Genomic DNA, 22,538 nt, shown 5'->3' with positions numbered 1-22,538 from the left:
CTTAATTCCCTCTTCTTTATGGCAGCCCCTGAGATATTGGAACACTGCTATCATGTCCCCCCTTGTCCTTCTCTTCGTTAAACTAGACATACCCAATTCTAGCAACCGTTCCTTATATGTTTTAGCCTCCAGTCCCCTAATCATCTTTGTTGCTCTTCTCTGTACTCTTTCTAGAGTCTCAACATCTTTTTTACATCGTGGTTATTTCCATAACTTAGATAACCAAGTTCTATGGTCACAGCCAGTGTTTAGAAATGCAAATACATGCAAATATATTATAAATACATATTCCAATAACATTTTCTTGAGATTTCTTCTCACCCTTAAAGTCAGAAATTAATCCAAAAATATATCAACAAATGAAACCATTTGCTCTTTGGAATAAGCAACACCAGAAGGTCTCCAATGAATCAGCTCGTAATATACAATTTCCTGCCATTTTGACCCAGGATGGTTTTCTTGGACAGATCTTTGCTAGAATAAACTCACCAGTACTTTTCACACATTTTTGTAGGTTGCATTCCTGAGAATCTGGAGGCTTGGTCTCCTGCTCGCACCAATTCTCCTCCTTAGTTGCATGGCCGTCCACACTGATGCACTGCACTGCTCTTTCCTGAGTACCGCCTCCACAGGAAGCTGAGCACTGGAAGTCATTTTGAATGACAAAGCACAAATTCCAAGCACAAAGGCTGCATTGATTGGGAATCAGCACCATGCCCTGTGTCCTCACAATGCCATGGGGTTTTGGCAGAGCTTTGCAAGCTAACTATTGGCTCAGTAGACACTTCAGAGGAAACACTGCAAAACCTTGCAGCTCTGGACTAGGAAGTTATTAGCAGGAACTCCTATATCAGGGTTGTCAAACTCACAACGTCACGTGATAGGTCGCAACTTTTTTTCCATTGCCAGCAATGGGGTGGGCACGGTTTCGGCATGATTCATCCGGCCCACAGGCCAGCAGCTTGACACCCCTGTCCTATATCATTCCCACTCCTGTGACTTCCCTCCCTCCCCTCCTGAGACGAAGAGGCTCTTGGTCTTGGCACTATCCCATCAGGGTTGCTGAAATGAAAAACTAAGGAAGGATCCTAGGACACTGGCTGGAATGTCAGGATTCCTACTGCATTGCCCTGCTTGATGGCATCACTCTCCTCCTCCTTCCTGTTCCTCTTTAGCCCCTGAGAGCAACAAAATGAAACTGCTGCAGAGGTAAGAGGGCAAAAGTAGTGGTTGGAAGGAATTGCACATACAGGTAATCCTTGACTTACAACAGCTTGTTTAGTGATCGTTCAAAGTTACAACGGCACTGAAGAGTAACTTATGATCATTTTTCACACCTATGACAGTTGCATTCCCATGGCCACGTGGTCAAAATTCAGACACTTAGCAACTGGCTTATGACAGTTGCAGTGTCCCAGAGTCATGTGATCCCATTTTGTACCTTCTAAGGTCAATGGGGAAAGTCAATGGGGAAGCCCGATTCATTTAACAAGCATGTGACTAACCTAACAACTGCAGTTTAGTGATTCACTAAACAAATGTGGCAAGAAAGATCATAAAATTGGACAAAACTCACTTAACCAATGTCTTGCTTAGCCACATAAATATGGGGCTCAATTGTGCTCGTAAGTCAAGGACCACTTGTAGTTCGGAGAAGAGCACCAAACATCCAGGCATAATACAATAAGTTACCTGTCTCTTGATCTACATGACATGATGGTCATAGTCATTGATACATAACAAATTTTAATAAAGAAATATTTTAGCCATCAGAACCGGGTGCACTGCTATCTATGCCTACTAAGGCTCAGGGCCAAGTTAAAAGTGGAAATGCCGAGAGAGCAAGCCACTTCTATCTACCCTAGCCTCCAAAAGGATACAGAAAAAAACTCTAAACTTAACTCTGATCTTTAGCCATGGATCTGATTGTATTTGGGAGCTCAGTATTACTCTGAAGCACTAATGTTTTATCTTATGAACATGGTCACTGCAGTCTGTAAAGCAGGGTTGATGAACTCACCTAATTCAGCCAATGACGCTGAACTAATTTTAAGCACAAGATATGAATACTGTATTTCTGGTAGTGGTCAGATAAGAGAGGCTTGAACTCAGTCCCAGAATGCAACTTGAGAAAATGTCTCAGACAAGCCTCTCCTTATAAAGATAATACAAGGGACAGGGAAGCACATTAAAATGTGCAAGATTCTGTTACTACTGCTGTTACAATAAAAGTAGTTCTGATCTGAATAGTATTGTTTCTCAATCTAATTTACCTTGTTGGGCTGACAATGGGGAAGGCTGCTCTAAGTTCCATACAGTTTGATGTTCTGGCTCCAGTGGTGGGATACAGCCGGTTCGCACCAGTTCAGCAGAACCGGTAGCTAATTTTTTGTTGCCCAGGCCCAGAATGGACTTCAGGAAGCAGCATCCACACAGAGAACTGGTTGTTCACATATTTGAATCCCACCACTGTCTGGCTCCACCCGGATGGCATGCAAATGATTCATTTGTTCATTAATCAGAGTGATGCATTGTACCTCATTCCAAGACTCTGTGTGCCACATGAAGCATAGATCCATGTTACAGCTCATGTTCAGTACCGGCTGGCTTTGTAGGATCTGGCAGTGGAACGGCCTCAGGATTCTCTTTTCTCGCACATCAATGCAATGCACATCACGGGTCTTGAAACCCCCTCCACAGTTGGAAGAGCACTGTGGAGGGAACAGCAGCAAGAAGGTAACCTCTGTAACTTCAAACATCCTTGAGAGGTATTTTGTTTTTGAAAGCACAGGGCAACTGGTATGATGCAACATAGAAATAGGGGAACCATAGGAACTCTATTGCTGTCCAGGGCTAAAGACAGAATGGAATCATTTTTTAAACTCCTTTAAAAGGGCTGTTTGAGTAGCTTTAAAGGGAAAGAAATGACTACATCTGCATGAGGCTTAAGATGCTTATTTGAAAAGATATACTTCGAGGTTTTAAGAAAAAGCTCCAAAAGATGTCCCTCTATCCAGTGAAGAGTGCATGCTAAAGAGCTGGAGCAGCAAATTTCCAACAAAATTGCCACTTGTGGGCCACTGTGGGCAAATCTCCTGAACTGAGCATGGATTTTTCACACAGAAAACAGTGTTGCCTCAAATACCCTTTCAGTCATGTAAAGCTTTAAAGATAATGACTTCTTTTTATTTTGTAGAGAAATGAATTGGCACTGTTTTAAGCACAGATATAATGTGGTCAGCTTATGTTCTTCCCAAAACCACGTTGTCTACCAGCTGACCGTTTCCCTCCCAGAAGACTGAGTTACCACAGTCAACCCTGGAGATTATTACAACAGCATAATTTTAAAATATTTATTTTCCAGCAAAACATACAGTTGTCATATCAACCAAAGTTGATGAAATGCAGTTCTGACAGTCTTGATCTTGGAAGGAGAAAAAGACAGATTCAGGTCCCAAAGCTACCCAGATTGCATATCTGCTCCTTCTGGGAAAATATTATCCCAGATTCAGAATAGGCAGACATGCCACCTTTATGTTCCTAATAATAAGAGCCTATATCTTCTCTAGATACAGTTTCAAGTTGTTATTCTTTATCCAGCCCATTACTGATTGCAGACAGCTGTGAAGCACTACCAAACATCCAACTGGCTGACTGAGGAATTCTGGGAGTTGAAGTCCACAAGTCTTCAAATTGTCAAGGCTGGACACACCTGCCTGAAAGCAAGGTATTTGGACTGGCAAGTGGTCTCTGCCCTAGAGCAGTGGTTCTCAACCTGTGGGTTGGGACCCCATTTGGGGTCGAACGACCATTTCACCGGGGTCGCCAAACAACACAGTCCGCCATTTTTTTCCCTTTTCCTTAGCTGTGCTACTCCCTTTTATGCTATTGGCTTTTGAAAGCCAATAGAATAGACTCTCTTGAATAGAGTCTAATTCTATTGGCTTTCAAAAGCCAATAGGAATTGTCCAGGCTATCTCTGCCCTGCTGAGCCCGCCAAAAGTCCCATTCTGCAAACAGTGCTGCAAGTTGTCTGCAGCGAAGGCGAGCTGTCTGGAAGCTTCCACCCCTCCCTGCTGAGCAACTACTAAAAATGTAAGTAAAAGAGGGCCAGGGGTGGGAGGTGGGAGGCCGGCGGGCACAGGGAGGGTTGCTGGCATGCATGGGGCCCGGCGGGTGCCTTATTTCCTTTGGGCTGGGCCAGCTGGTGGCCCAGCCAGTGGTCGGCCTGCGCCGTCTCTGCTGCTTGCCAGCTACGCCTTGGCCGGTGCAGGGGGCGGCACCACGCATGCGTGGCGCTCCTGAGCAGGGAAAGTCCTCGACTTACGACCGGTTGGGTAGTCCTCGACTTACGACCGGTTGGGTAGTCCTCGACTTACGACCGGTTAGGGATCACGGCATTAAAAAGGTTGAGAACCACTGCCCTAAAGCCTCAGGGCATCAAAATGTCAGAACAACACAGGACTCCTTGGAGCAAGGCATTGTAGAAAGTCAGCACCCACCCACCATGCTAGAGAAGGAAATATTTTGGGAGATATTTAAAAAAGGCAGAATATTATATTTCCCCAAAGGAATAATGAAGAAAAATCTTAATGGAGGCAGAAAATCAGCCCAAGTCTCCCTCAAGCAGAAATTGAGGAGGCCACTTTTTAGAAATACACACCATTCATAAGCAAAATGCCTTCAGCCTCCACAGCTGATGAGATTAAGAATTTACATTCTCCCACCCAAAAATCTAAAGAACATGACTTTTAGGACATAATAGGATTAATCCTACACCCTCTTCAGACAAGCAAAAAACACAAAAACCCACCTCATTGCAAAACCCAGAAACATTTTCCCTTCAAAATCTCAGAGCCCTATAAAGATCCATCCACCCTCAACTCCATTGGTCAGCTGCCCCAGAACCACATGCTGCTGGTGATTCTGCTCATTAATAACCTGGAACCTTCTTTCTAAGCAGCCTCCATTTTTATTTCCAGCATCTTAGCCTCCATTTTATTTAGTCCCAGCTTGGAACTGGACCTGATGATTTTTCTTTCAACAGAACCAAAGCGGGTGCTAAAACACTGTAATAACAACCTATGTAAGAGGGCAAAAATCTGCCAGCTTTCTAAATTTGAAGGAAGGATTTTAGTTTGCCTTATGAAAAGATCAGATTGGCCAAGAGTATGGCTAGGAGAGATCGCAATTAGGGCCACCCAATGTGGGTTACAAAAATCTAGGTAACCGATAAATGGCAGCAAAGGGAAACAGAACATTAGCTCTTTGGAATCATCTCATGATAACTGGATTTTTTCAGTTTAGGTCTGAAAGAACTACTAAGCAAGACAGCCAGCTTTTGGAGGTTTTCCAAGAAGCTAGTTGCTGAAGGGGAGGCAATTGATGAAAAAACCTGACAATTTAAAACTTGAGCCACTCAGCTCTATAGCGCCATTCAAAGCTGTAGTCTGTCAAGGAGGAAAAGGTGAGAAGTATGAGGTCTGTGTTTGCAATTGGAGTTGCTTAAAATAAGGTACATTGGATTCTTCTGAATGAGAAGAAAATAAAAGTTCAAGTCTTGAAGAACAGAAACTCTACCATCCCATCTATAACTGCTTCAAGTTGAACATTGCTAATTTCTGTGGAAATTCTAAAAAGAACATATTCATAAGTGTTATTATTCCCAGGATCTACTTTTGACAAGAGCCTGGAATAGCAACATGTGGGAAACAGTTGAAATCTAATCAATAAAATGTTTAATTTTGAACTACTTCAGTTGGTAAGAAAAATAATAATAGCTAATATAAATCGAGAATGCTCTATAGAAAGAGATCTGCCTCAAAATTAGCACTGAAAATGTATCACTATTCTGATTATTTCCATTTTCAATGTTTGAAAAATTTAAATGTTCATTAAATTTAAATTTTGAATCTTACCAATGGCAGTTACATGATTCAGGAAACATGACATTGGGAAACTTTAGAGTAAAAGAAATTACACATTTCAATGATATGTTGAGAATAAAATGCATTTCCCCAATTACTTGTTTATGGAAAAGAGTAAACTGTTTTAGTCAGGGTCAGAGAAACAAGCTCTTTTGGCTTCCCAAAAGCAGAAATCCACAATAAATCAATCAATCACAGTGGGCCAGGCTTCATTACCTTGCTCCAGTTTCCTACTCTCCATTGAGCACATGGCCGAAGATAGCATCTTCTGGCTGGATCAGGTTTTTTGATGTGCTGGCAATCAGACTGATTCTTGGTGTTGCATTCCACTAGTCTCCAAAAGGCCCCAACACCACATGTGGTAGAACACTGGAAAATTGGAAATGATGCTGCCGTTTCTTAAGGATGCAGGAGAAGAAAATGACAGACAAGGCTTTCTATTTTTTTCTGACAGTAATTTCCTGATCTTAAGAATCAATAGAGTAGTTTTCTTCCTGGAGTTGTGGGTTCTCCATCACTGGAGGTCTTCAAGAAAAAAATATTCTAGTCTAACCCCCTGCTTAAGCAGGAAGCTCTATACCAGTGGTGGCGAACCTATGGCACGGGTGCCAGAGGCGGCACTCGGAGTCCTCTCTGTGGGCACACGTGCTATTGCCCCAGCCTTGCCTCCCCCTGTGACCCCCTCCTCTCCAGCAGCCCCCCTGAAGGAGAGTCGCCCTTGAGCGTGGCCCACACGGAGCAGCGCAGCCAAAGACATGGCAGCCAGGCAGCGTAGACAAGACTCTGCCCTCACACCCCATCATGCGTTGATGTTGCAGGGCGCGGGCGAAGGATGGGGGGGCAAGTGGGGGCGGGGCCAGTTTTTGGGCACTCGGTCTCTAAAAGGTTCGCCATCACTGCTCTATACCATTTCAGACAAATGGTTCCAATATCTCAGGGGCTGCCATAAAGAAGAGGGAATTAAGCTATTCTCCAAAGCACCTGAAGGCAGGACAAGAAGCAACGGGTGGAAACTAATCAAGGAGAGAAGCAACCTAGAACTAAGGAGAAACTTCCTGACAGTGAGAACCATTAATCAGTGGAACAGCTTGCCTCCAGAAGCAGTAAATGCTCCAACACTGGAAGTTTTTAAGAAGAGACTGGACAGCCACTTGTCCGAAATGGTGTAGGGTTTCCTGCCCGAGCAGGGGGTTGGACTAGATGACCTCCAAGGTTCCTTCCAACCTTACTACTATTACTATTACTATTACTACTAAAAACATCCAGTGATGGAGCACCGCAACTTCTGAAGGCAAATTGTTCCACTGATTAATTGTTTAACTGTCAGGAAATTTCTTCTTAGTTCTAGGCTGGTTCTCTCCTTCATTAGTTTCCATCCATTGTTCTGCCTTGAGGTGCTTTGGAGAAGAGGTTGGGCCCCCTCTTCTTTATTAAAAAAGTAAGGGATCACTACACAACCTTAATGTACTCTTTTTCAGTTCTGAAACATTTAATTGTTCTATATTCTATTCAAACTGTTCCTTCCTAATTATCATATATATTCAATAGATGGATGAGATGGGCCCAGGATACCTATGATTCTTAAGCACTATCCACAAATTGTGGATATTTACAAATACAAAAGCCTTTACATAATCAAAAAAGCAAACATGGGCATTTGTTTTCTTTGCTTTTTCCATATTAGCAACGTGATCTCAGGTATCCCTGCCTCTGAGGAAATAAATCAGTTTATTTGTCTGGCAGTTCTCATTCCGTGTATTGTTGAGGTAAATTAAGAAATATCTATTATTTGAATGGCAGGCACTGTAAATGGTCAATTTTCATCTAAATTAATACAAATTGAAAATGTTCGGCTTGCCAAATGTATTGTAAGACCTGCTATCTTCTCACTAATTTTCTCAAGAATGCTTTTGCTTCTATTAAAGCTAGGCTAAATATCCTACTCAATGAACGTTCAATTTAATTTCTTTGTAGCTTGATGAAAAACTTGGAAAGCAATATTCATTTGATTTGAAATTAAATTGAAGTATCCCAATGTAAAACTGTTTAAGGCAGTTGGCTTCAAAGAATCAAATGTGGTAGTCTTGAGACCTTGCCTTTATAAATATGGTTGGGAGGTTGCTTCTGTTTCTGTAAAGCCTCAAAGAGATAAGTAACAGCTGTACACTGCTATTCAGCTGAAATTCTAAAATTCTCCATGGAGCTTTGTTAATTAATTTGACACATTTGCAGTGAAGTGCAAAATAGAAAATAATCAATTTCACCTTGCTCAGTAGCATTTTCAAGTATTATGAATTTCTTTGTGAAGCATCCCAGAAATTCCCAGAGTTATAAATTGTTACATAATAAACAGTTTCCAGCATTTAAATGCAAAGCATTGTACACTGCCCAGAATTGCTCTGTGAGCAAGATGGGTGGTCTCTACATTTGATAAATAAATAAACAAACTATTCCCATTGCAGACCGTTTCAAGGTAAGTCTTTTCTCCTCTCAAAACCTCTGAGCTCAAAGTCAAGCTTGTTTACCCTGATGTAATTTTGAGATAATATTTAAGGCACTGGTCTAGGATGTAAAATTTCCAGGTTCAGGTCTGCTCCCAGCTATGAAAACTCATATGGCTTTGGAGTAATGGTAGTCCTCGACTTATAACCATTTGTTTAGTAATTATTCAAAGTCATAACAGCATTAAAAAAGTGACTTATAACCATTTTTCACACTTACAACCGTTGCAGCATCCCCATGGTCACATGATCAAAATTTGGACTCTTGGCAACTGGCTCATATTTATTATGGTTGTAGGGTCCCAGGCAATGTGATCACCTTTTGTGACCTTATGACAAAGTCAATGGGGAAGCCAGATTCGCTTAACAACTATGTTACTAACTTGTCAATTGTAGTGATTCATTGAACAACTGTGGAAAGAAAAATTGTAAAAGGGGGCAAAACTCACTTAACAACTGTCTTGCTCACAATGGAAATTTAGGGCTCAATTGTGGTCCTAAATTGAGGATTATCTGTGCTCACAATTTCCAGTTCAACCTATCTCACAGACTTATTGTGGGAAAAAATTAGGAGTGGTCTATGTTCCATCCTGAGTTCCTGATGGAAATTGGCAGGACTTATACATATCTTTTTTTGCCTTTTAGTACTGTCCATGGGGTTTTCATGGCAAAGATACTGGAGTGGTTTGGGGACAACAGAGAATGAGGTGGCTGGATGGAGTCACTGAAGCAGTAGGCATGAACTTAAATGGACTCCAGAAGATGGTAGAGGACAGGAAGATCTGGAGGAACGTTGTCCATGGGGTTGCGATGGGTCGGACATGACTTCGCAATTAACAACAACAATAATACATATCTTGGCATCTAACCTACATTTTTCAAAATGCACATTTGCTACCTTGAGTGATTTATAAATAATAATAAAAGTGGGATAAAAAATAAATACATAAATAAATAATGATGAGCCTTGTAACAACAGCTGAAGGCGAAGACTCACCCATTGTTCCTGGCCATAATCCATCTAAAAAGAGTTTCTTTGAAGCTTATATATGAACTAGAAGAAAATCTCAATAATATTAACATCAGTGGTCACTTGCTAAAACATTCAAATGCATATTAAATGAAGGGAAACTAAAGAGAGCATAGTTGCTAATGTGCAAGGCAGAAGGATACCTAGGCATTATTTTTATCTGCAAAAAAATATAAATCAAAGCATCCTAAGATAAGTGAGGCTGTCTTCCATGCTTTTATTTGCACCATATTACTTTTTCAGGAATATTCATCCATTTCCAAAATATAATGGCTGAAAATATTTGCAACCCAAGTGTCTGCTCTTTGGGATGCGTCACTACAGTAAAATAGAGAAAATGCATCATGCCTTGGCATTTAATTGCCACTGCATGAAACCTAAGGTCAACTTTCATTTTTATCAATCTATGCAGCCAGAAGAAAAAGACTAGAAGAGACCCAGAAAAGGTTTAAACACATTAAAAATTCAGTTATATAGAGGCTACAGTTAGCAGTATTTCTCAGAAACACAGTTAAAAGGTTTTTCATTTGAAGAAGCTAAGAATGATAAAGATATACCGATAAAAATAACATTGCATTGGCAGTTGTAAACAACATAAGACGATGTGAATACTCACCTCACTCCAGTTTCCCACCAACCAATAGGCATTAATGTGTAGGTTTCTGGACTTTTCTGAATCAGAGTCATTTAGTAATCTTGTTTTGAAAACATTCTCACTGTTTTTTGGCATAGTGATGTCTTGCACAAATGGATTTTCTGTGGGCCAAGGGGGTGTTTCACTGAAAGAGGATTTTGATGGGATTGTATTTGCAGATTTTTCTTCGAATGTATCCTCTACTAGTGTTGGTTGTTCTGTAATGGGATCTGCTGTCACAGGCGGATTTATTTGTACACGAAGGCCTTTGAGATCGGTCATTGTCAATGAAGCCTCAGTTGTGGGAGTAACAGAAAATTGGTTGAGATTAACAGGTTGATCATCTGTAGATGAGGTTCCCGAGACCTTGCTTATGGTGAATGTAAGGAACTTCTCTGTTGGTCTTTCAGTCTGAATGTAGTCTTTTATTTCTCCTTCAGTACTATTGGGCATTGTGTCATTTGCTTCCATTAAATAATTATTCTTTGGATTGTACCTGGGGTCAGTGGTAAAGGAATCCTTGTTTTTGGAGCTACCTTCTGAAGATATATTCCAAGCAGTTATGAGAGGTCCATGAGTGCTGTTTAGCAATGCACTGTTGGCACTAGTTACACAGGAGTAGTTACTGGGTATGTTTGAGTCAATGGAATTGTTTTGTAACTGTTTAACTTCCAAGTCTTCATTTAGAGAAGAATTTATAAGACTAATGGAAGTGGCTATCAAAGTAATGTTTTTGAGCCTGGGTATTATTGTTGAATGGATTCTTGGCAATGGTTCTGGGGTGGCCAATTTTTTTGAAGGGCCTCTTCTGGGAGTAACCCCTATTCTTCTAATAATCTTTCCATTATGGAACTTGAAATGAGTCATTAGCAAGCTTTGAGTGGATAGGCATTGCTGTAAACCACACAGAGCTTTAGAATGGGGTTTCTTCAAAACATCACATGGTTCTCCATTGTTTTTGGTACAAGTGACATAACGAGTACGTACTCCTCCACCACAGGTAACTGTACACTGCAAAATAAACCATATTTAGATATCTCATCCACTCCATCTCCAGTGAGCCAAATAAAACACCTAACTTGCTTTTTGGCATTACAGGGGTGGAAGCCGTGAAACTGGGAGCTCATATTTAGCTGGAAATTTCAGTTTGATAGATTGGATTTACTCATTCAAGCTGATGGTTGAATTTTTCAGGATAGAAAAGGTTAGAACAAGTGTGCTCCTCACCCTGGACTTGGTTTCAGCAAAATATTGTCCTGATTTTTATGTATTTCTTCATTCTGTAGCTATGGCTTCTGACTCTACTCTTTCAGTCCCTTTTGAATGGCATCACTATTGAATAAGCTCTATGGCAATCTCACCCTAACATCTTAACAAGTATGAGCCAGCAGTGTGCTGCAGCTGCCAAAAATAGCGCTAACACTGACTGCTGAGGAATAGCATCAAGATCATGTGAAGTATTAGTATCACTATATACTGCCTTGGTAAGATCACACCTGGAATATTGGCTCCCATTCTGGTCACCACAATACAAAAAAGATGTTGAGACTCTGGAAAGAGTGCAGAGAAGAGCAACAAAAATGATTAGGAGTCTGGAATCTAAAACATATGCTGAACGGTTGCAGTCTAGTCTAACAAAGAGAAGGATTAGGAGAGACATGATAACAGTCTTGCAATATTTGAGAGGCTGTCACAAAGAGGGGAACAACCTATCTTCCAAAGCACTTGAGGGCACGACAAAAAGTAACAGATGAAAACTTATGAAAGAAATCCAACTTGGAATTAAGAAAAAATTGCCTTTCAGTGAGAACAATTAACCAGTGGAACGGCTTGCCTCAAGAAATTGTGGGTGCTCCATCACTGGAGGTTTTTAAGAAGAGATTGGACATCTGGAATTATATAGGTTCTCCTGTTTGGGCAGTGGGTTGGACTGGAAGACCTCCCAGGTCCTTTCCATCTCAGTTATTTTATATTCTTTTTTAACTAATCATGCTAAATTGGGGTCCCCAACCTTTCTGGGTTGGTGACCCAGTGGGAAAGGGAAGGGCAGGCACCTTTATGCGCGCATGCGCACAAATGCAAATGTGGCTGCATGCGTGTGAATGGGGCCATGAGAATGTGCGCTCTGCAAATGGGGTTGCTAGCACCAGTGTGCAGAGCGCAGCTTGGCTAACACCAGCACGCGGCTCAGCTAGTGCCATCACGCAACTCAGCTAGTGCTGGCACACAGCTCACAGCCCAGGTAGCACCAGCGAGAGCCTTGTGCCTCGGCTAGCATGGCACGTGGCTCAACTAGCACTGGCGAAAGGCTTGTGGCTCAGCTAGCACCGGCATGCAGCTCACAGCTCGGTTAGCGCGAGGCTCAGGGCTCAGTTACTGCTGGCACAAGGGGGAGTTAGTGTGTGTACAAGTGGACCGGTAGCCAAGAGGCCATGGCCCAGTAGTTGGGGATCTCTGTGCTAAATGAACTATAGCTATCTAAGTTTATACTACAAGCAAAGCTATAAGCCATGACTAAAGTTGTGACTAATGCAATGTGTGAACCCAGCTAACGAAGCCATTTGAACCTTCCTGAAGTCCCTAATTTAACTGATACCTGACTTTGCCCAGGACACTCTGAAATAATTCTTAATTACTGCATGCTGAGAAGGTACATATAATATCTTCTGATATGTCTGCATCTATTATGATCTTGAAAGTCTATTAGGCATTGCTGCACAATGGTACTCAGATCATCAGCTTAGTTACATTCCATTTTAAGCAGATATTAAATGATGGAGCCACATCTGGAGGTGCTTCCCAAGCAATATGCTTTACTGATGCACAAGATCATTAATTCAGATTATGTTTCATCAACACTATTAGCTGAAAATAACGTTTAATTCACTTTAATTCACTTATTCCAGATATCAAGTTTTCATACTTGATGGGTTGTATAAAATCAATCAGCAGAAGAATATTGGTAAAATCATACCTACTGTTATGCTTCATTTGATTTATTATACAAGGAAAGAAAAAGCAGTTTGAAGCTGTGTGGGTTAAAAGCTATTCTTGTGTCCCCTACTAATAACAACAAAATTAGAAGAGGATTTCTTAATAACCGGAGGCAGCAAATCTTTAAGTATTTTTTAATTAAAGAACGGCATACAAAATAATTTTTAAAGCAGGAGACATATTCATTTTTATTGGGCAGAGACAGGCTAATTCAATGCATAGTCATTGCTAAGTCTGCTTTACTCTTATACTCTAGCTTAATTTTTTTGCTTTTTTAAAATCTGCATAAAAACCTATATTTAAATACAAATTATTCATTCCCTAATAAAATGAGCATTTTTGAATATAATTTTCTCATATTTGGCTATAAATGCACTTTATTATGTCTTTTGAATAAAGACATCAGAAACACACATACCAAAGACAGAATCTGCAAATTTTCCCTCTTTTTCTTCCTTCATCTCTAAATTAATTAATTAAGTTATAGCCTGTGAACCATTAGTTTGTGCTCGGCTCTGACAGGAAACTTCTAAAACAAAATAACCAAAGCCTTCAGTTGTTTGCCCACACCTGTTTTGGTGCAGCCTTTTTTAATCTGATATGTTGCATATATTTTGTACAACCAACATATTCGAGATTCTGCGGAGCAGTGCAGCCAAGGATATGGCAGCCAGGCAGTGTAGACAAGACTCTGCCCTCACACCCCATTGTGCACAGTTGATGCTGCAGGGCATGGGCAGAGGGTGTGACTGCCATAGCTCTCTGGGCTGCCTGGGCGATCTGTGGCGGGCCCTGGAGGCGTTGAGTGGCCCTGCAGGCAGGCGGCGCAGGGGATGGGGGGCGGGGCAGGGGGTGGAGTGGGGGCGGGGCCAGTTTTGGGGCACTCGGTCTCTAAAAGGTTCGCCATCACTGTTTTAGGAGATGAAATCACAATGTTGCCTGAAAGATTCTGGAAATCATACCTAGAGAGCAGCACACCGAGGAAGGCTGTTTTACAGGAGGTGAGTTTTGAAATATATAATTGAATATCTGTGACCAAATGGCTTCCTTCCTCATACTTTATAAGAAATGAAGGCAGATGACCTCTCAACTTGCCCATAACTTCACTGAACTGCAGCCCGGTTCCGAAGGGCTCAAGGCCTGATAGTAGGCTGCAACCTAGGGGTTGGGGACCCCTGCTTTAGATACGTGACTTCAAATCTTAGAATTCTCACCAGGGTCTATGCCACGGATCTTCAAACTTGTCCCTTTTATGACTTGTGGACTTTAACTCCCAGAATTCCTCAGCTAGGCACACTGGCTGAGGAATTCTGGGAGTTGAACTCCACAAGTCATAAAAGGGCCAAGTTTGAAGACCCCTGGTCTATGCTGTGTCCATCCATGTTGGGGAAGTCTGGATTAGCACATGACAGATGGAGAAAGGAGGATTAAAGGATTGTTTTATTAGGCCAACCTTTTAAATTAAGAATGACTAAACTTAAATGGCTGGAAGCACATTTAGTATTTGTGGGAGGTCATCATGGCTGGATTTTCCTTTTTTTCTGTTCTTATAGGAGAGTTTAGATTTAATTCTGTTTTTGTTTAATTATGCTAAGTATAGGTTGCACATCCTTATACTTTAAAGATGAGCAAACAGGGTGATTGTCCTGATTTCTAAAATATTATTTATTTCTTGCTTAATTTATCTTAAAGGCCATGGGAATTCAAATATAGTGGTTTTAAAATCAGCAGTTCCAGTGTTTCAAGTAGCTGTCGGGATTCAAAACCCAATTTTTCCTGAACTAGAACAGAATGTAAAATAATCATATATACCAAAGATACAATAGGAAAATAGCTCTTTTCACAGGCCTAAAAGGGAAAAAATGGTCTAAATACACAGCTCTTGCTTAATCTAAATCACAGATGAATGCTAATGTCAACTCTAAGGCACCCCAATTTCTTATAAGCCAAGTTGATTTACAAATTTACCTCAGTCCAGTTGCTTACAGTCCAGTCGGATGGGCATGAGATATCCCTATTACACGAAAGGCGAGTTTTTGGTTTTAGCAGATGTTGGCATTTTTCCACAGGTAGTGCCTGCTCATCAAATCCCAATTTCTGGATACAAAGGACAGTGCGCTTCTTTTCTCCTGTGGGGCCACAGGTGGTGGAACACTTCTGCCATTCCCCTGCCCACCATCTGCAGAGAAAGCCAAAAGAGGACAAAGAACATGAAGTGAAATTTGAAAATCAAAATCTGAGCATTATTATTGGAGTAGAGCAAAGAGAAATGCTGAAATACTCTGAGCCCAGATTTCTCCATTTTTAAGTAGCTGGCTTTCAACACATTTTATTCCCTTAAATTGGACTATGGGAAATTGGATGAAAGTAAATTCATGCCAGCTCAGCAACAGCATTTCCTTAATAGCAATCTTTAATTTGCTAGAAGAAATGCTATCTGCTCTCACAGTTATTACCACTGGAAGTGGCTTCCTACTAGTATTTTACATATTATTTTACATCAGCGCCACTAGATAGGCCAGTCCAGAAAATCAGCTCCACAGGAAGACTAGAACTACACTACAGTAACAGAATCTTTGGCGTCTAATCATGCATTACTTCCTTTCCTACTTATACTAACATGAATTAGGGAGGTTTCTGTTTGAGATATTTTTTTGCATTTCTCCTTCATTGTTGAGCTTAAGCAATCTTTCACTCCTGGTTGCTTTGGTAACAGGTCTCCCCTCTCTTCATCAATATCTTCCTCTTTATTCTCCACAACATTTGAACAATCTACATTCAAAAGTGCACACACTGTGAGAAACATCTCCTCCAAAAGTTGCCATCAAACTGTAATTTTTATTATGGCAGAAGGAAGTCATTACATTGGGGAGATGTAGCATATCAGCTGTATTAGTATATGATTGTATTTTATACGATTAGGAACCCTGGGTGTATGATAGTACATTATATATAATTAGTATGGTAATTGGCAGGATGTGAGGAATAGTATTTTTAATGTAGTCTCTAGATTAGAGATCTGAGCTTGCATAGAATAATATGAGCATGCTTGGGTTCAAATTGGACTTTGGTTAAGCTTGTGCCATACTAGCCAAAGTATGGCACGCATACACACACGCACACACACACACACACACACACACAACACACACAGAGTTTAGTCTGCCCTAGTCTATCACGTACACAGTTTAGTCTGTCCTAGGCCCAACAATGACTTTGTTCTGAAGCTGCTTAATTTTTCTGTAGTAGAGTCAATAAAAGCAAAATGTGTCCTAGATCCTAAAATAGTTCTATATTCTCCTTCCTAAGGATTAGCAATAATCAGTCAATTTTACTTAAATTCCAAGATAAGGGGAAGCAATATGGTGAGCAGATCCATTCAGCGTGTGAGCAAATCCATAAATTATGGTCATGTATTTTGTACAATGCCTCAAGATGAAAAGTCTACCCAATTTTGACATCATTAACTGAAACTAATACTCCATTGTGGCATACTTTGTAAATTTTCACAGTGATTCTATATATTCTTGGACTTTTGCACTGAGAAAGCAAGACCCAGAAACAATGAGACTGAAAATAATTTAGGCTTCATTTTCACATGACAGACATTTTGTAATGGGAAATTGAAGGTGCTTCTGCGCAGTTGATTAATTATAATATGCTATACCTTTGACATTTTCTAAGAAGTCTGCTTAATCCAGCAGACTTTAAGCTTTTTTTAATCCATGCATGTTTGGTAGCCAATCTTTTACCAGTTATTTGCCTCCTATATATTAACTTCTGTGTGGGAGCTGATCTAGCCTCATTTTCAAAACCTTAAAATGGTTAGTGCACCCAAAGCCAAAATGGTCATCCTGTGCAACTTACTGCTCCCAACTTGCATAGGCAATTTCACAGGGACAGCAGATCTGGGCTATAAAAATCAGGACAATTATGACTTGGCAGCAGCAATTTAGGGTTTTGAAATTTCTTTATGATGATATAGTGGTTACCAGGATGCTTGTTCCAGGTCTAGATAAACTTGATTTAAAATATATCTCATAGGAGAAAGTTGCATTTCAAAAAAACCTACAAACAAAACATGTCATATTTGATTCTACTTCTGCTGACAACATTCTTCAATGAACCTAGACATGTGTCAGACTGCATAGAACACAGCCCTGTTTTTAAAATGTCATTATTCTTAAAGGCTATGCAATTCAAATCAAGTTAAGAATAAAGAACACCAAAAATGTGAGCAACTATTAGGTGCAGGCAATCAGAGCTACTCATAAATACCTAAAGCAGTGGTTCTCAACCTTTTTAATGCCATGACCCCCAACTGGTCGTAAGTCGAGGACTACTCAACCGGTCGTAAGTCGAGGACTACTCAACTGGTGCAGCACCGTTTGCAGAATGGGACTTTTGACGGGCTCAGCAGAGCAGAGACAGCCTGGACAATTCCTATTGGCTTTTGAAAGCCAATAGAATTAGACTCTATTCAAGAGAGTCTATTCTATTGGCTTTCAAAAGCCAATAGAATAAAAGGGAGTATCACAGCTAAGGAAAAGGGGGAAAAAATGGTGGACAGCCTTATTTGGCGACCCCCGTGAAATGGTCGTTCGACCCCAAATGGGGTCCCGACCCACACGTTGAGAACCACTGACCTAAAGTAAACAGCTTTATTGTTCTCTTCCTAAGTTATAAGAATCTCCCCAGACTGTTTGCTTTCCCCTGGTAACAAACACATCAGGCTTCATGAATCTTGGGTGCGTGTGTGTGTCAAGCTTATACCTTTTGAGGATGCCAAGGGTTTTTGTCACATTTCAGTATTGGTGTATTTGTGGCAAAGACTGTAGGAAGTGTTTTGGTGTTGATATTTTTATTTGGGATTTATTGTGTTTGTATTTATATGGTTTAATTGTTTGTGTACTGTGCATCACCCAGATTTTTTGCATAATAACAGAATTGGGACAGGGATACAACAAAATGCCTTCAACCATTAAAACTGCTATTTTAACTGTACTGTACTTGAGAGAAAATTATACTGAATCTCTGGGTAAACATCTGCGTTGCATTAAAGTATAACCTGATATGCTTGTTATATTTCACTGTATCTCTCTGGCCCTGGCAACTTAAGCAATGGTCTTGATATCCTGTCCTGGTGTCTGGAGGTTGGATGGGGAACAACAGGTTTCTGATGAACCCTGGCAAGACTGAGTGACGTTGGGTTTTAGGGCCTGAATCTGGGACTTTACCCTCTTTGGTTCTGGATGGGGTGGCACTACTCCAAATAGACCCAGTGTCCAATCTGGGGGTCTTCCTAGATTCACAACTTTTGCTTGAGGAGCCTGTGGCAGTTGTGGTCAGGAAAGCCTTTGCACAATGTTGTGTTGTGTTGTGTACCAGTTGGCCCATTCCTGGTTCATGAGGTTTTGCTCAGTTACTCAGGCCCTGGTCAATAAACTACTGTAATGTGTTCTTCATGGGCATGTGCTTGAAGCACCAGCTAGTGCAAAATGTTGTTCAACAGGCAATTATGTGCGCTTCTAGAAGGACATGTGTTACACCTCTGTTCCTGAACTTCATTGGTTTCCAGTTTGCTGGTTTTGACCTGTAAAGCCCTACATGAAATGGGGCCTTGTTATCTGTGGGACCATCTCTCCCCAGGTACATCAACCCATCCCATCAGGTCCAGCAGGAAAGACATGCTGTGGGACCCATCTGCTAAAAAATTCCATCTGATGGGACTTGGGAGATGTAGTAGCATCTCCTCTTTGGAATATCATCTTCTATGAGATGAGGTTAGCCCCAGCTCTTATGTCCTTCCCAAAAGCTCTCAAAACATTTTTTTTTCATCATGGAATGGAAGAGAAAGGAATGGATCTTGGAGGTCTTCTAGTCCAGCCCCCTGCTCAAGGATGAGAACCTATACCATCTCAGACAAGTGACTGTCCAGTCTCTTCTTAAAAACCTCCAGTGATGGAGCACCTACAATTTCTGGTTAATTGTCCTCACTCTTAGGAACCTCCTCTTCTTTGTGGCAGCCCCTCAAATACTAGAACACTGCTATCATGTCTCCCCTATTTCTTCTTTTCTTTAGACTAGCCAAACTTAACTCCTGCAGCCGTTCTTCATACGTTTTAGTCTCCAGGCCTTTGATCACCTTAGTTGCTCTTCTCTGAATTTTTTCCAAACTCTCAACATCTTTTTTGTGATGTGGTGACCAAAATTGGCTGCAGTATTCCAGGTGTGGTCTTACTAGGGTTTTATAAAGTGGTACTAATCCTTCACATGTTCTTGATTCTATGCCTCTGTTTATACAACCCAGGACTATATTAGCTTTTTTGGCTGCTGATGCACACTGTTGGCTCAAATTCAAGTGATCATCTACTAGGACTCCAAGGTCCCTCTCAGTTACTGTTTTTGAGCCAGGTCTTGCCTAATCTGTACTTATACCTCTGATTTTTCTGCCTAAAAATAAAACTTTGCTCTTCTCCACATTAAATTTCATTTTGTTGGATAGGGCCCATTGTTCAAGTTTGTCAAGATCTTTTTGGATCCTAAGCTTGTCTTTTGGGGTGTTGGCTATTCCAGCCAGTTTAGTGTCATCTGCAAATTTGGTGAGTTCCACTTCTATTCTCTCATCTATGTCATTTATGAAGATATCGAAGAGTACTGGGCCTAAGACAGACCCTTGGTTTTATAATAGGTGTAAATAATTGATTCTATGTAGGCTGCCCAGAATTACCTTCTGTAAGATGGCAGCCATATGGATTTGATTAAACAAACAGACAAATAAACCTTTTTCTTTGTGATTCTAGAACTCTGTGCAGGATGCCTTTGAGCATTTTTTTTTCAGTATATCATAGAGGCTATTCATTTTCAAATAAGATTATACTATCAGTTAGCGCCCAAATTATTAGCACAGGATAATTATAGCTACTTTGTGGTTTGTGCTTTAAAGAACAAGCACATTATTTACAGAGACTGTAATGATATTCCAGATATGGCCACCCAGTGAGATGTGATCAGCATACATCGTTGTTACAGTGGCAGAAAACCCAGTAAATTCTTGCAGCAGATGTTCAGTGTTTACTCTGCATAAAAAAATCAGCTAGTTAGTTGAATCATGATTAACATTCTTAGACAAACCCCTCTGAGTTTTGAAAGTTCATAGCAAAGAGAGTGTACAACAATAACTTCAGGTTGCAATCCTCCTTTCTTGCCACACAAGAAGTAAGTCTAAATTTTATGGGAATTATTTCCAAAGAGGCATACATATTTGGAAAACATGTGGAAAGTTATGTAAAGTATAGAAACATATAGTACAGTTGTTGCACTGAAATAATAGGTATTAGTAAAGTTGATGCATTTGAAATACCGTCATATTATATATATTAGGGACATATATTGTGAAAAAGCCAATTTGGTCTAATGGTTAAGGCGCTGGGCTAAAAAGTAGAAGACATGAGTTCAAGTCACGTCTTAGCCCTAAAAGACAGCTGGATGACTTTGGGCTCTCTCTCCCTCAGCCCAACAGATTGTTGTGAAGAAAACAGGAGGAAGAAGATGTGTTGGGTAAGTTTGCTGCCTTGAATTTTGTAAAACTAATAATAGTGGGATACAAGTAAATAAAATAAAAATAATGATTTTTTTTCTTAGATTTTGCTTTTCTTAAGGTGATTTGCAGGGAAAAAAAATAAATGGTGTGAATAAATGAATATAATGAACACTGATTGGAAAACTGATCTTCATCTCCTAACTTCTGGAAAGTCATGCGTATGATTAAAACATTATTAAATGCAACAAAACTATGATTAAAACATCATTAAATGCAACAAAAAGCCAAACTAAAGACATTAAAATGCATCATCTCAGTGACTCTTTCATGTTTAATCTGATAGTAACAAGCAAGCTGAGGCTGTAACTTTCATCTGAACTGGGATAAAGAAAGAGAATGATATAGCTCTGTGCTTCTGCATCATATATTTGCCAAAACTATCCTCCTCCTTACTGGATATAGTTAGCCTTGAGACCAAGGCCTGCCTTGATCTGAATTGACAGAAACAGGAAGGGTGATTTTCATCAGCAGCATGGCAGAAGAAGAAAATGATTCTCCTTTTCAATCAGTATTTCCGACTGAAAGAAAGTTATCAGTAGTTAGCAATTACAAAATTGAAGGGGCCAGAACAAGCAGTCCCTTTAGTTCATCTCTACTGAGCAACATTTAGGAAGTTTTGTATAGCATCTGTAAACTATTGATGTGCTCCTCAAAACAGTCTTGACATCTGCTATAGAACTTTTTCAGTCACACATTAACTACTAGTGTACGAGGTTTTATATCAAAATATATTTTATTCTTTATACTGTTTCCATCTTAAAACATTAACAGAATCCTCAATCGTCTGAGAATCAGCATCTCCACTAGATAATTGACAGTCAAACTGAAACTAATTTAATCAAGTAAAAATAGAAAACGGGGGAAAATCTTTTACTCAAACTTACTCAAATCCCCCAAAAGGTTATCCAGATCTAATCTACATATCAAAGAATAAGGTCTGTAAACACAAATATAGTTAATTAAATCTCCTAGCGGAACTGCATGTTCACAAGAATAAGCATCACAGATGACATAACTATACACACATACACACACACATATACTCTTCAGGTGTCACCCTAGAATCAGCACGTAGACACTTCCACACCAGGACAAGCTCCCGTATAAAAGTATATTGCTGTACCCCATTTCTCTGCAGCTGCCCTTAAAGGCAAACTCTTTCTTCATTTCTCACAGTGTCTGTATTTCATTTTTATTTATTCTTGCACAATCCTGGCTTGAGTTGGAACCCCAAATTATTCTTCTGACAAAAGAAATATTTGAGACCATGTTCAAGTAAGACTAGTCAGAACTTGGAATATTTAGATATGCAAATAGGACATTAATCAGAGAAAGAACATTGAACAACAGGATGGAAACTCATAATGGAAACTCACCTTCCTGGTTTATTCAGAGGTACTTTTCCTTATCTCTGATTCAAGGGAAAAGGGACTTTACCTCTCTGTGGGAAATGCTACAATCTGCAGCAATACATTAAATGATTTATGACTTTTCAATTTAAAGTCCTTCAATTATTATCTCAGTTCATGTTGCAACAGGGTTTGGCAACTTTTTCAGATCAGTAACAGCCCTGACAAAAATGACTGCTGAAATCTCACAAGCCCTTCTCTGACATCTTATCTGTTCTTTTCAAGAATGCACTTAAAATATCTGTGAAACCCCCCCCCCCAAATCTTAAGAAAATTCAGCCAATGTTTTTTCAAGAATGTTTACAATTTAACTTAAAGAGTTTTATAGATGGTGTTTTAGCAATACCTCTCTTATAACAATCTCCTGAGATAAACCACCCTGCAGAAGCAGAAGAGAGCATTGGTGAAAATATAAAACATGATTTATTAAAGTACAGCAT

General features: G+C 40.2%; 1 protein-coding gene across 1 annotated transcript in view; it reads right to left on the bottom strand.

The window, feature by feature from the left end:
* Positions 1-22,538, bottom strand: part of ADAMTS12 (ADAM metallopeptidase with thrombospondin type 1 motif 12) — a gene marked incomplete at its 5' end in the record, with an annotated part of 94,184 nt that overhangs the window by 3,008 nt on the left and 68,638 nt on the right. The window contains 5 exons of the mRNA XM_039353057.1: positions 490-643; positions 2,538-2,711; positions 6,144-6,296; positions 10,075-11,103; positions 15,055-15,265. Of these exons, the coding sequence (XP_039208991.1) occupies positions 490-643; positions 2,538-2,711; positions 6,144-6,296; positions 10,075-11,103; positions 15,055-15,265 (1,721 nt within the window). The remainder of the gene's footprint in view (positions 1-489; positions 644-2,537; positions 2,712-6,143; positions 6,297-10,074; positions 11,104-15,054; positions 15,266-22,538) is intronic.

The sequence above is a fragment of the Crotalus tigris genome, unplaced genomic scaffold (genome assembly GCF_016545835.1).
Source record: "Crotalus tigris isolate CLP2741 ecotype Arizona unplaced genomic scaffold, ASM1654583v1 scf7180000018490.839948, whole genome shotgun sequence".
In the NCBI taxonomy this organism is placed as follows: domain Eukaryota; kingdom Metazoa; phylum Chordata; class Lepidosauria; order Squamata; family Viperidae; genus Crotalus; species Crotalus tigris.
The sequence above is the reverse complement of the archived record's forward strand: the minus strand, read 5'-3'. Positions and strand labels throughout refer to the sequence as shown.